At 42.3% G+C, this 14,211-nt stretch overlaps 1 protein-coding gene across 1 annotated transcript in view; it reads right to left on the reverse strand.

The window, feature by feature from the left end:
* Positions 1-13,887, reverse strand: part of clybl (citrate lyase beta like) — a 56,510-nt gene extending 42,623 nt beyond the window's left edge. Inside the window, exon 1 of the mRNA XM_010734022.3 lies at positions 13,821-13,887. Coding sequence (XP_010732324.2) covers positions 13,821-13,864 — 44 coding nt within the window. The 5' untranslated portion in view covers positions 13,865-13,887. The remainder of the gene's footprint in view (positions 1-13,820) is intronic.
* Between the last annotated feature and the right edge of the window lie 324 nt (positions 13,888-14,211).

The following is a 14,211-nucleotide window of genomic DNA, read 5'->3' on the forward strand; positions in this document are numbered from 1 at the left end:
CATCACAGCCAGGCATGTTTTTAATCTATTGATTTAATAAGCTTATGTAGCTGGCTGTTGGCTAAACAAATGAAGCAGTCATGAGGTTGACACATCTTTAGTCTTAAGAACCTTGTGTGTGTGTGTGTGTTTGATGAATAGCTAATGGCATTTACAGCCTGAGGACACGACAATGCGTGTTCATAAACATTTCATTGTCTGATAATTGCTCGTGTGTTGTATCATGCAGGCATCGTACGCACAGAAGCTGAAATACAGTAGCAGCAAATGATAGCTCTTAATTCTGAAGCTCAAATCAAATGAAATCTACAAGCATTTAACACCCAGTGTTTATTACATTCATGAGTCTGGCTAATGGAAGCAAGAGAGATAATAATTACTTGTTTGTTGCCACATCAGCTATTAGGTGATAATTAGGCTTACGTGAGAATTATAACTCTTTTAAACGCTTTGTTTGATTTGAACATGTGTTCCCACGCGGATGTCTGAGTACCCTGCATTCATTATTATTGCAAACGAAAGGCTGATCAAACTTTGTGCAAAACTGGATCCGATAGTTTAATAAGCGGTTCTCCTGAACACAGATATTACAATCTAAAAAAATCCAGGAACCTAAACAGAGCGTGCGCGTCTTACCATGAGGTGAACCGTAAGAAGTCATACACTAGAGGCCACGTTCTCTTTTATGTTTTCAGGACAGGGCTGGATCTGAGCTGGGTTGTGAATAGATACTGGCTGTGTGTGCTTTACTTGGAGCCCGGCGAGGCAGATGAAACATCGGTAAATGTGAACCGCGGATCGAGGAGGTACTCACAAAAGGGCGGTGCAGCCATTCCTGGCATCCATATCAATGACTAGCCTTGTTGCAAAATGGAAAACTAAATATTTAGAATACATCTTAACAGCAAAATAGGAAAACTATCCATCCCTCACATAAAGGGAACTTCCTTTATTATGCCCCTGTGTCCGCACGCACACACATGCACGGACATCGGGGGATTGAAATGGCTCAAAAATATCCACTGGTTTAAATTAGACCATCAAACAGCCGGCTGCTGATTTGTTTCCTGTGTGTGTGTAAGTGTGTGTGTGCAGAGGTAGGATGCTGGGTTAAGGGAGAGGACTGAGCAGGTTTCTGACCTCCCATGGGCGCAGCAGAGTGAGTGTACTGGTGTCAGTTCACTAAAACAACAGTGTGTGTAACGAAGGGTATTTCAACAAGCCCTTTTTACACAACCTAACAGAAAATGAACTCACTCTTGAGTAACCATGATGCATTTGGACATAAAATCTGACTTGACTGACACAATCAGATGTTGATCTAACTCTATAATCATTTTTCAAGCTGCAGTCAATGACGGTGTCGCACTGGATTGGATTATTTAAAAAAAAAAAGGGTTTGCTAATGATGTCACCGCACACATCGTTGCACTTTTTACTGGCCGGTCGTGAGTCAGCACATGCCATCATGCGTTCACGTGGAAGAAAAACAGTGAAATCTAAGTTTAAAAAGCTCAGGCAGAGGTTTTTATAAGAAAATGAGAAGAGATGCACGTGAGGCGAGTATTCTCTGAAGGAAACACAAGAAAATCATAATATTTGATCAAATTTGTCCGTGAGTAACCTCCTGCTTCTATCTCACGCTCTCCATTTCCTTGTGACGACGCTCATTCTGTCCAACCCTCGTCCGTACACGCACCGGAGAGAGAATATTACTACTGTTGCAATGCAAACCCGGTCTATACTCTGTCTTATTACTTCACGATCTGATTATGTAGTTGCAAACGGTCTGGCAGGATGAAAAAGAGCAGACTCTCCTTAGTGAGAGTGGCTGTGTCCTTCGAGGGCATTAGCACAGGCATTATCTTGTTGTGCCAGACAGTTCAGTAGTAAGCACCCTGGCCGAGGGCCGCGTAGTAAACTCTGATGGAAGTGCACAGTCGAGTCGGGAGTGTTGTAGCCATCCTGGCACGGAGATATGGGTCATGCTAGGCTGTCCTCTCTCTCACCCCGGCACCAGAGCCCAGACCCTGATGAGATTAGCCGGCCAGCCAGGCGCTCACTGGTGGTAAAACACAAACACCACTGATTACGCGAACATTAAAGTCGGATCTCCTCACACTTCAGCTCGGATCCCCTTGTGCTGGGTCATGGGCGGGTTAGCAGGATGATCGAGCCGCCGTTCCAAACGTATACGGCACCTCTTGTCTTTGCATTCACCGCGGACCCTGATAGATGATCGGGGATCTGAGACACATGCTGACTTTCAACGCGTGGAAAAGTGGGACAGCGACACAGCTGGAGACCTCACATGAGAACAAGTGTCTGGCTCTGCCGACTTATTTGTAAATGTTACATAAATATGAAGCCAAACAGGTTGACATTTGCTACCAGTGAATTGTTTGGGGGGAGGTCAGTGAATGCAGTGCCTCAGCCGCTGCTACTCTGTGTTAAATCACTGCTAAAAATGGGATTAGGCAGGTTGGAATGCCAGGGTAATCACTCATTCAGCAGCAGCCAGGAGAAAAAGGCCTCCTTAAGGAGAAGGGGTGGGTTTTTATATAGCTGAGAGCTTTGATTACTGCTCCGTCTTAAAACCGCATCCGATGAGTAAAGACATGCAGTGGTCCTCCCCCACATTTACTGGGAAAGTCGCCCTCCTGGGTTCCTGTAAATAAGTGATGTCACAGCGCTTAATGATGCCCAGACTACACTCAGCAAGGTCCTGAAAAAAAGATATTAAAAAAATACTGTGAGCACGCTGCCTAACCGTCATGTCAACAAAACAAAACAAAACTTGTTTTGGACGTTGTGCCTGATTTCTCTGTGGGACTGCTGATGATGCAGTCCAAGTTGGGAGCGGTGAACACGATCACGAAGACGGGGAAGAGAAGAAACATCGTCCTCATCTGCTTTGTCTGTCTCTAATGAAGATGTTCAGATGAAATCAAAATCGACACTTTCTCTGGGCCTTCTTTCCTCTTTCCCCGACGCAGACTGGTAGTGACAGTTGTTTCCAGTTGCTACTTATAAAGGGCCCATCATAAAGCCCGGCGAGAGGAAACAGGATAAGCGCTTGAGCCAAGGCAGTAAAAAGCTCTCTGGGAACTTGAAAGCCACACAAATGAAGTCTGCGTCTGCCATCTGGAAACAATAAACAAACAAAACCCAGCAGCCAAACAAACACCACGAATGGCAGAGAGAGAGAGAGAGGGAGAGAAATGGAGGAGAAGACCGAGAGTGTGAATGAGTGATAGGGAGCGGAGGGTGTCAATGTTAAAAACGTGTGCGGCATGCATCATTAGCGGACACTGATGGGAAGACAGACACAGAGACAACCCTTTGTATAAAACCTCCTTTGATGCCGAGGAGATGGCCCTGCTGTTTGAATGTGTGTGGTACCTCTGAAACCTGGTTCTAATGAAGTACAGTGCTTAACAGGAGGCTGCCTGTCTGCGACTTGTGCCAGTGATGTGATGAGAAGTTAGAGAGTCGCTTCTAAACACGGCAACACAAATAAGCATGTGCACAGATAAATCAGGATTCTCCGCTTTAGTTTTCTTAGAGAGTTATAGCACAAGATCTTTAGGAATATCACAAAAGATAACCCACTTTGCAGGACTGAAACACTACAGTATTTATAGGTCTGATACAGGAACATCAGAAATAAAATCTCCCTCACGTCAAGGTCCAGCCTGGGAAATCTAGCCTTATTGTTACAAGAGCCCGGCTGCTCATCTTGAATATTGTACGTACACTGGGCCACTAAAAATCATTTAAAAACTTCATACATCAGCAGTGCTGCAGCTGGTGAATACCAAGTTAGCCACTGATCCTCAAGCCTGTAAAATGTCAAAGTTGACAGATCAAAAACGTGCCCATGTCCACGTGTCTCACAAACCTGATAAGACCCAAACAATGAGCTGGATATCAAATGGACACAGCACGTCATCTTTGAGCATTAAATGTAATCAACAAAAATGACTGCTTAACTTAGCTTACTGTAAATTTACTAATGCTGCTTTGTTTTGGTGTCAAGATGTCTCTCACAAGACGGGCGGGGGAAAAAAAAATGCTTTTTCTGTGCAGAACTACTTTGTCATGCGGACACAGTTCGATTTCCTCACTCGGACTTCTTAATGAGGGAAATTTGTGAGATAAAAACTTCATTTTGTACAAGAACAAACATCACAGGCTGCTCTCTCTCTCTCTGTCTCATTACAAAGCACACTGTCAATACTGACACCGAGGGGTTAGACCAAGAACTGCAGCCATGTGGCCTCAGCGTGGACCCATGCATTAATACAGATAGTCCCACCTATAGGTGTACATGCGCCTAAACAAACATGTTAAGGCAGAATGGCATAGAGAAACACACACACACACTTAGAGACAGGCACACACACACACACACACACTCCCCTGCTGTGCCTGGTTAACAAACACTCTGCTATAAAAGCAGGTCTCTTACTCATTAGGGTGCAGTGTATCAGACAGGAAATGCTGGGTAAATTACACCTCATCGCCCTGGAACTAGCCGACCATCACCATGGCAATGAGCCAACCTCAGTGCCGTTAGAAGACCTAAACACCGTCGAGGAAAAAAGAAAAAGGGGATGGGACAAGTTTCCACTAATAACCGATAAAAAAGGATCCAAGTCAGCGATGCAAATACACTCCTGCGAGTCTGAGGTGTAAATTGAACCCAAATCTGTATCTATTTAATATCCTAAACAGCCCCTTTGGCCTTTTGACAGTGGAGTTGACTCCGAATCTGGAAGCAATATCCTGCCCACACACAACTCTGCTACCCAATTAATGCTACATGGGCTAAACTGTACCAGCCCAACACACACTTTATTAGAAATTGTTAGTCATACCTACAGTAAATGCTTTTAATACAATTCAATAAATAGATCAGCGACTTGTCATGACGATCAAGAGGAAAATGGGTGGTCTCTTTAAGGAGGTCTGTGTGTAACATTTAAAACAGTTTAAGAGCTATTCACCGACCGAATGCGTGACCGTAACATGTAAACAGATCATCCATAAACACAACCAGCATCAGTTTGTGTAAAAATAAATGTCAGCCAGCCATTTGATTAAATGTAATTTCAAAAATTTATGACACCCCGCACTCGTCTTAAAAGGGATCGTTTCAACACGCCACTTGTACTGGCTCACATCAGTAAAAAAAAAAAAAAAAAAAAATCCAACAACACAAGTTTCCCCCGCTCGTGTTATCATTCTAAACAGAGTCTATTTCCCCAGCTTCTCATTCAATCCGACCACCGCGCTCTAACTCTCGACCACATAAACCACTCGTTAGCCAAGTCCGCCCCACGTTTCGAGAACAAAATTCTTTTGTTGCATTGTTCACACATTCCTCCCCGCTCGTGTTTATACAGATGCGATTCCATGTGTGCTCCGGGGTCCGGAGAAGTCCTGCTCTGAAGCCAAAAGATGTGCCGTTGATCAAAGGCCTCAGTGCTGGAGCAGAGACACTTGTTTTGGTTGGAGTTTTTTTCTTCTTCTTTGGGGATACAGGGGTAACATATCCATCTGTCGGCCGCATGGATCCACCTTCCTTGGTCGGCACTGGAACAAGTGTAGGCCTCTCTTCTTCTTCTTCGCTGCCATCCCACACGTTTACTCAGCTGGTCACCACGCACAGTCACCGGACCTTTGTTTTCACACAGCAACATGTGTTACTTAATGCGCTGTAACAAATTTCAAAAAGGCAAGACTAGCTGAGTCAACAACAGGTAATAGAGCGATTTATTGATTCATCGGCTGAAAAAAGCCAAAGTGTTAAAAAAAAAAGAAACCGGTGAAAACATCCACAGGTTGTGATGTCGCGGTTTAGATTTAGTTTACTTGAACTCCGTGATTTATTTTGCTAGAGTAGTTTAATTCAGCTCGACGAAACAAAGAGTGGATCAGAGATTTCTCAACAACATGGAAACAGAATATCAGGCAAACTTTGGCGAAGTGACGCCAAGAATGTGTCGAAATAGTTTTTTAAAAAAGTATTAGGCTTGCTCTTCCTATTTCAAGAATTTGGTTACACAGTCTACGTGGTTGTTTTCTTGCTTGATTGGATTATGGCCACACACACACACACACACACACACACACACACACACACCTAAAGCTCAGCTTCCACCACCAATCAATGAGGAAATGAGGTGTCAACACACCGGTGTTTATTCAACACTCATTTATTTTTCTACCAGAAGCCGAAGCTAGCTCGGGCCAGAGAAGACAGCAGATGATTGAAGGGATTTAGAATCATTTCTTATTTCTAAACGGCATCGCAAACAATGGTTTTTATAACGCGCCAAGATAATTATGTTTACAAATAATCTGCTGGGTTTTATTTCATTTGCTTTTATTGCATTACATTCTGGTAAATTCCTCTTGTGTTATACGGCAGCTTAAAAATGGAAATTAGCCAATTTACTGTGAAATGTCTTTATAACACTTATTATATTAAGAGTGCGTATTAAAACTCTGCCTTGTCTTGTTTCTAATGTCTTTTACAACTGAGAAGACAGGGCTTTTAAACTTCAGGCTGTGCGTCCATATGACCCAGCTAAGGGAACTGGTAATAGGAAGACACCAGGAAGTCTGTAATGCTTCCAGTCAGCATGAAGTGCCATCAAAATAAAATTCTGCACAGTAGCGGCTGCTTTAAAACAACTGGGGCAATTGAAAATTCCCCTCCCAATTTATGCCAAATGCCACTTTATAAACATTCTAGCATGACTGCCAAGTGTCTGCACTGCTTTATACCCCTTCTCTTAATTGAAAACGTTATAGGGGTGCATTACACTTGGGGTTTTTATAAGCTGTGCTATAAAGCCCTGGCAGGCCCTGAGAGGGGAAACTGCCCATTAACTTATAAGGTCCAGGCCTTGGCTCTCTTAATTGACAACCTCTAGGCTACTTTCATCACTTGTCGACTTCATAGCGGCAGTCAATGCTTCCTCCAGGATGCTGTTGCATCTTTGACACGAGGGTGTTTGTGACAAAGAGCAGTCTGCCGCCAATGCCAGGGCGAAGGCTCTAGGCTGTCCATAAAAACGAGCGCACACATTCCTCTCCTAGTTCCAGCCATCTGAGAGGGCTGCGTTTAAGCATGCTTCCCAGAAATTCACTATGAATCCCATTAGGAAGGTCGACTTTTTAATATGCTTACGCTGTACCAAAGTCTACGTCACACCTGATTAAAAATCATCCAGAAAGACTCGCTTTATAAAAAGGTTTAAATACTACGAGACAAAAAAAAAGTGAGACGCTACAATAAAAAAAGGGCATCAGGTGAGAAAGATTATTTTATTTCTGATCTGTTCAGGCCGTCACTGCAAACACAGACTGGCGTGTCAGTCCCTTCACCCTCTAATTTGGCAGCATCATCAGCTTTGTGCCTCTGGAAATTCATGCACCTTGAATTAGAGCCACATGTCACAATGTAGTTGAGCAGCACAGATGCATTACCAGAATATTAAAGTTCTTTGTAACTGACATTCAAAAAACGGTTTGAAGTTTCTCATTAGACCTCCGATGAGCTCTGCATGACAATTTACAAAAGGTGGAAGAGCACCGGGAAACTTTGACTGCTAACCATCTGTCACTGACTCTCATGATGTAATCTTGCAGAAATACAGAACACTAAGTGTTTGTATTTCTTAATATTAGGAGTGTTTCGGCAAGTTTGTCTTGTAATTCAAGTTAGCAAACTTACGAGAAACTGATTTTTAAGAGTTCAAATCAAAGCAGAGGCGTGCCATAGAGTGCAGGCCAAGTCAAGGCTTCTGAATCAGAAGTACTTTATTAATGCCCGCAAGGAAATTGTTTTTGTTACCGCAGCCCTTAAACGGTAAGTGAGCTAGTTAAAAAAAAAACTTTAACTTTAACACTATACAATATCCTATTTTAACACTATATACACAAGTATAAATAACAGTTAAATAGAACAAGTAACAGTTAAATAAAAACCAAGTAACAGTGAGATATGCAGTATGTAAATCTAAAACCTTCTCAAGAATTTAGTCTTTGAGAGACTGTACAGAGAACAGACACTGATTGTACAAAGTGCAGTATGCATGTGTGGCAGATTTCACTTATGATATTGCACAAGCCAGTTGGATAGCTACTGGGCTTGACTTGGAGTGTCTGATATTTTGAGGGAGGAGTTGTAGAGACTGATGCCAACAGGTAGGAAAGACTTCTTGTGTCTCTCTGTGGAGCATCTTGGTGCCAGCAGTCTGCAGTGGCCTGGGTTTGAATCTGGCCCGTCTCTTTACTGCCACTATTCTAAATCTTTATTATGACCCAAGCTCTAAAAACACTAGATTCTATATTTATCGATACATACTGTGAGACAAATTAAAATCTGTGTAGAAACATAGTTTCCTGTACTGTTTATAGCAACCATCATTTAACATCACACTGTGGGCAATGCATTACAGCAGTGATGGAATTTATGGCCACACTACATGCATGCATGAATAGTAAAAACTTGACTCGCTATATTTAACATAGCGTCCCGAACTGTACTTTGTGTTTGGGGCTTATTTGCAAATGTTAAGATGTTGAATAACCCTTATACCTGCTAAACATCACCAGGGTAACAGTGTTATTGTGAACATTGGCATGCTAAACTTAGCTTTTGGCTGAAGCGTGGCTTCAGACTCTCAGTCTTGTTATATGAATTTTGCATGAATGTGATGAAGTACTTGGAGATTTCTGGTTTTTATATTTGCTGGATTCACAATTTACAATAATGGAAAACAAAGAAAGATGATTGGAACAATTCAAAAAACTTATTTTTATAAATACAGATTGTGCAGATTAAATTGTGGAACCACATGATTCCACCAACAGGCCCAGTGTGTAAGATTTAGACGGCTACATTTATAGAGTATAGCAGAAATTGAATATAATGTGCATGACCTTGTTTTCATTAGGGTATAATCAACAGAAAGTTGGAGTTTCTCACTGGAACAGGAGGGCGAGTAGAGGGGGTTGCAATCCGCAACATGCCACTAAATTCTACACACTGATCCTTTAAGCACGTCACTGACCTTTGCTTGAAATTACAAATTTAATCCATGTAATTGGCCCAAGTTTAGCTCGGTCGTTGATTTGGTTTAATCGCATCTTTGGCTCACCCATGTAAGCGATACCAATAACCTTTATTGTCATAATTTCATTGTGTGTTGTCAGATGAATGGATACAGAAACAAAAACATTCCTGCAGTTACCATTACAACACTGCCAGTAGGAAAGATAGTGTGTGAATGAGAAGGACTCATTGGAACAACAACGATTGCTCAACCAACAAATTCTTGGGCTGTGAAGCTGCCCAGTAGCCATCCGAACCAAAAAATAAAAAATCTGTGGTTGCACAAGGTGAGACTGCCAATAATATCTGAAATACAATCATAACCATAAATATGAAAAGCACTGTTATACAATAGTTCCCACCAAGTAATCTGATTGGACAGGGGTCGTTCCATGAGTATACAGTAGAGCACCTGAGACTGTTTACTACATGCATCACTCCACTTTATACATGTTCTAACATTAACAGATATCACCTCTTAGATTGTAACAAATTGTGCACCACAAACATGAACATATTTCTGCAAGTAGTTTAAAAAACACATATTTACTGCATACTGCTGTTAGAATACGATTAGCTGATAATAAATCTGACCAACCACGGTCAGTAATCAATGTGCAACCATGAATCAAATAAAAAACTAACAGCAGTGAACTTTAGACAGCTTTATCATACCTAACAGTTACCTAGTGTTTCTGTAGCGTTGTCAAAATGTTCAAAGATAAACATTAGCAGTTCAAATCAAACTTAGGCTCACCAAACTCCCTTTAGGAAATCTGACATTTAAAACACATCACTCTAGAAACACGAGATAAAAGGACGTCACATGTCGACAGTCTTCTTGTTAATTCGGCATCAATATAATCCAGTACACTAAGATAAAATGTATATTTGAACTTTATATTTTGTCACGTCAACAACTCTTATTTTAGTTAAAGACGACTGTGCAAACAAACTAAGATTTCTTACTAAAATAAGCGCTGGCTGGTGGATCAGATACAAGCAAAAAAATTTTTGCTGAGGTTTTTTTTGCCAGTTACCAAGAACTGCTCAGTTTCCTGCTTCTTGTTTAGTGGTGACGAGAACGCACGGACCATATGATAACAGTAAATATGTTTGATTTTATCAGAATGTCTAGACGAGGAAAAAGACCAATAATTCCACCAAAGCGACTGTCGACAGACTCTTATGTCACTGGTTGCATATGTGACACAACGCAGCTGGCCTGTGGTAACATGTACACCTGCACAAAGTAGCTCGCAGGAAATGTTTGTGTTGTTTGGAAACCGTGCATACCCGGTCCAGTTATGAAACTATTTGCGTTGGCGGGGCCAAACAAATCATAATCTGTTGCAACTAATAAGGGCGCTTGTAGATGTGTTGTATAAAAGCAATATCACACTCAAGGCCATGATACTGAATAACATCTTATATTCAGTATATGAGCACTCCCTCTTGTGTGATATCACTTTATTAATGCACTGAATGTAACCCTGGCAGATGCAGCGGCTTTCTAGAGTCTTGTCATCACAGCGACGTTGCCAGGTAATCAGAACTACATCTGCAGACACTCTGCACATATACTGAGTACTGATAGTACTACCACTAAAACCGCGAATGGGCGGTTGATACATTTCCGTTTGAGTATGAATTGAACGAACTACACATAATGTGTGAATTGGTGCTGGTGGGGGATTTTTGAACGAGAGAGCCAGGCTGGCAGTTTCCGCTGCTTCACCTCCTTATGCTAAGCTAGGCATGACAGCGTCAGAGAAGTACTTTATTTTATTAATCCCCGCAGGGAAATAGTTTTTGTTACCGCAACTCCCAAACAGTAAGTGATAGCAAGAAGACAATAGTAAGAAAACAAAAAAAAATTGTCAGTGAGTTCAACTTATTCTCGGAGAGAAAACAGATCAGCACAAAATATGTGTACTACTCTTGGCCTCTTTTTTAAAGCAACATTGCTCAACGGTCCTACCATAAAATAACAGATTATGAATCTATTGATCTGTAATCTGGTGAATGGAAATTTAATTTCTGCACCCCGGACATCTGTTTCTGCACTATGCAACTTTGTGCTCCAGGTACAATCACCCTTGAGAAGTACGTAACACTTTATGGCACTAAGTATTTCACTGATTTTGCTAAAACTGGATCATATTTTATGTCATTCTCACGTACAATTAGGTATGCAGTCAGTCTCTATTCTGCACAACTCATGCTGGTGTTCAGACTTTAAACCCAAATATACTATACGCATCTCAAAGAAGCCTGGTGACCATGGTCGAAGAAACTGAATGTTGGCCTCCATAAGAGACATGATAAATGACATACCATTAACATAAACAGACAACAGTGGCTCCAGACTAGAATGTGCTGAAGAGAGAGAGAGAGTCTTCTCTGATATGAGTTAGTGCTGTCACTGTCTATGACCTTAAGGCCCATGCGTAACCAAAGGCCAAGCATGCAAGGTATCCAGGTTACACAGCAGAGGAAAAAAAGACAGAAGAGGAGGACGTTTGACAGAGGAAGCTAAGAAGAGAAAAGCAGAGAGTGAGCGAGCAAGAAACCACCAGACAAGAGTAAATCTGGGAGTGAATTCGCTGGCAAGAGCTTGGTGATCCATGCAAGTTTCCTGATGGACAACAGTAGCTGCTGTTAGTTCATTTTGTTAGCCGGGCTGTCTGGACTGTGAGTTGCAAAGCACCGGGGGGAGTGTTAGTGTCTGTACCACAGGTGGTGGATGAAGAAGTTTTCAGGGTGAATACTGACGAGGGGCAGAGCCAGTGTCGCGGCAGAACCGGAGCTGGGCTCAGCAGCCTCTATGGACATAATTATGGAATTTTTTATCCTTAGGTTACACAAGGTCCCGTGTGGGCCTTGAGGTCCTCTGCAGTATTAGTTGTTTGGCTTTGGTTGGGAACAGTAGGTGCCAGTCTATCTCAACACTGTGGTGTCCAGGGTCACAGAGACCTGTTGTTGCCTTCATAGACATAATAGATAGCTTGTTGTTGACGGTCCAATCTGCATAAACAGACATCTGTGTCTCCAGACTAGAATATGTTGACAATAACACCTCCATGGGTAAAGACATTCTCTTTGACTAATTCTGGGCGTGTAGTATTTGTGGTGTTATCTTGGGGTTTAAAGTCGATCCACCAGGATGAGTTGGGCAGAATGTGAGACCGACTCAGGCACTTCTGATGAACTTTGAGAGTGTCTCTAATTCTCCTTGGGCCAAGCGTCAATAAATAATACAGCATAAGACATCAGAGGCTCCTGAACACTTTCTTCCCTCCTGACCTCACCATTGACCTTTGACTTCAGCAATTGCTCCACAGTATAAGACAAAAGTCTACAAGAGTGTGGCTGCTGGGGAAAGTGTCAGTGTTGGAGAGTTTGGCACTAAAACTCACTGTAATGGAGCAAATTCACAGCCACCATTTTGTAAACACAGGTGTCACCAGTGGCACTATTGTTGTGGAGAAGTTGCTGAAGTCAAAGGTCAATGGTGAGGTCAGGAAAGAAGAAAGTGTTCAGGAGCCTCTGATGTCTTATGCTGTTTTATTTATTGACGCTTGGCCAAGGAGAATTAGAGACACCCTCAAGGTTCATCAGAAGTGCCTGAGTCGGTCTCACATTCTGCCCAACTCGACTTTAAACCCTAAGATAACACCACAAATACTACATGCCAAGAATTAGTCAAAGAGAATGTATTTACTCATGCAGTGCTGTATTATTTATTGACGCTTTATCAAGAAGAATTAGAGACACTCTCAAAGTTCATCAGAAGTGCCTGAGTCGGTCTCACATTCTGCCCAACTCATCCTGGTGGATCGACTTTAAACCCCAAGATAACACCACAAATACTACACGCCCAGAATTAGTCAAAGAGAATGTCTTTACCCATGGAGGTGTTATTGTCAGCATATTCTAGTCTGGAGACACAGATTGGAACGTCAACAACAAACTATCTATGTCTAAGAAGGCAGCAACAGGTCTCTTCGACCCTGACCACCACAGTGTAGAGATAGACTGGCACCTACTGTTCCCAACCAAAGCCAAACAACTAATACTGCCAAGGACCTCAAGGCCCACACGTGACCTCGTGTGACCTAAGGATAGAAAACAGTGACAAGGGCAAAAACACCAAAGAGGAGGTTGACAAAGATCCAGCAAGAAGAGTAAACGTGGGACTGACTTGGTGAGAGCTTGGTGAAGCCGAGCTTGGCTGACTAGTCAGTGATATTAGATAATTAGTGCCACTGTGTTTACAAAATGTTGGCTGTGAATTTGCTCCATTACAGTGAGTTTTAGTGCCAGACTCTGCAACACAGACAGACTCTTGTAGACTTTAACCACCTGCTCTGTGTGTTTGTACTATAAATAACCTTTAACGTGCTCACTCACCTTCATTCATGCAAACACAGGCTCTGTGCACATGTCTGCAACCAATTCAACACGTGCACGCACATTTAGTTATTTTAACGTCACAAAACGTCGATGACAAACAAACAAAACGTGAACAAACACCTGCTACACTTTCTCCTCTGTGCACGAAACAAGCCACGTGTGAGCGCCGTGACACGCAGACTAACTCCTGCTGCAGAGTTTAGTCCACGGGAGACACGAACACGTTTAACACGAGCAGAAATAATTATAAATAACTATAAATAATAAAACTCACTGTGGACAGAGTCGTGTCAGAGCTCCTCTGATGTGCGCCGCCATGTTTCCCTCGATGACGCGCTGGAAATAAATAATAAATTCAAATTAAGAAAAGGCGAGCTGCGATTGGCTGTAGAAGCAGCTCCCTCGCTGTGATTGGCTGCAGCTGGAGGAGATGGGCGGGCTCTTGGAGCAAGTCCTCGCACATGGGAAGGTAAACAGAGAAGTAGTAGTGGGAGGACACTTATATAAACATTATATTTATTCAATTATATTTGATTTAACAAGATCATACAAACAGAAATGACCTGGAATTAAATTATATAAATCAGTGAGATTCTGTGGCTGCTGCATCTTCTCCCTCACAGATGGTCCCTGTCTACAATAACTCTGCTGTCCCTTCTGCTATT

The sequence above is a fragment of the Larimichthys crocea genome, chromosome XVIII (assembly GCF_000972845.2).
Source record: "Larimichthys crocea isolate SSNF chromosome XVIII, L_crocea_2.0, whole genome shotgun sequence".
Classification (NCBI taxonomy): Eukaryota; Metazoa; Chordata; class Actinopteri; family Sciaenidae; genus Larimichthys; species Larimichthys crocea.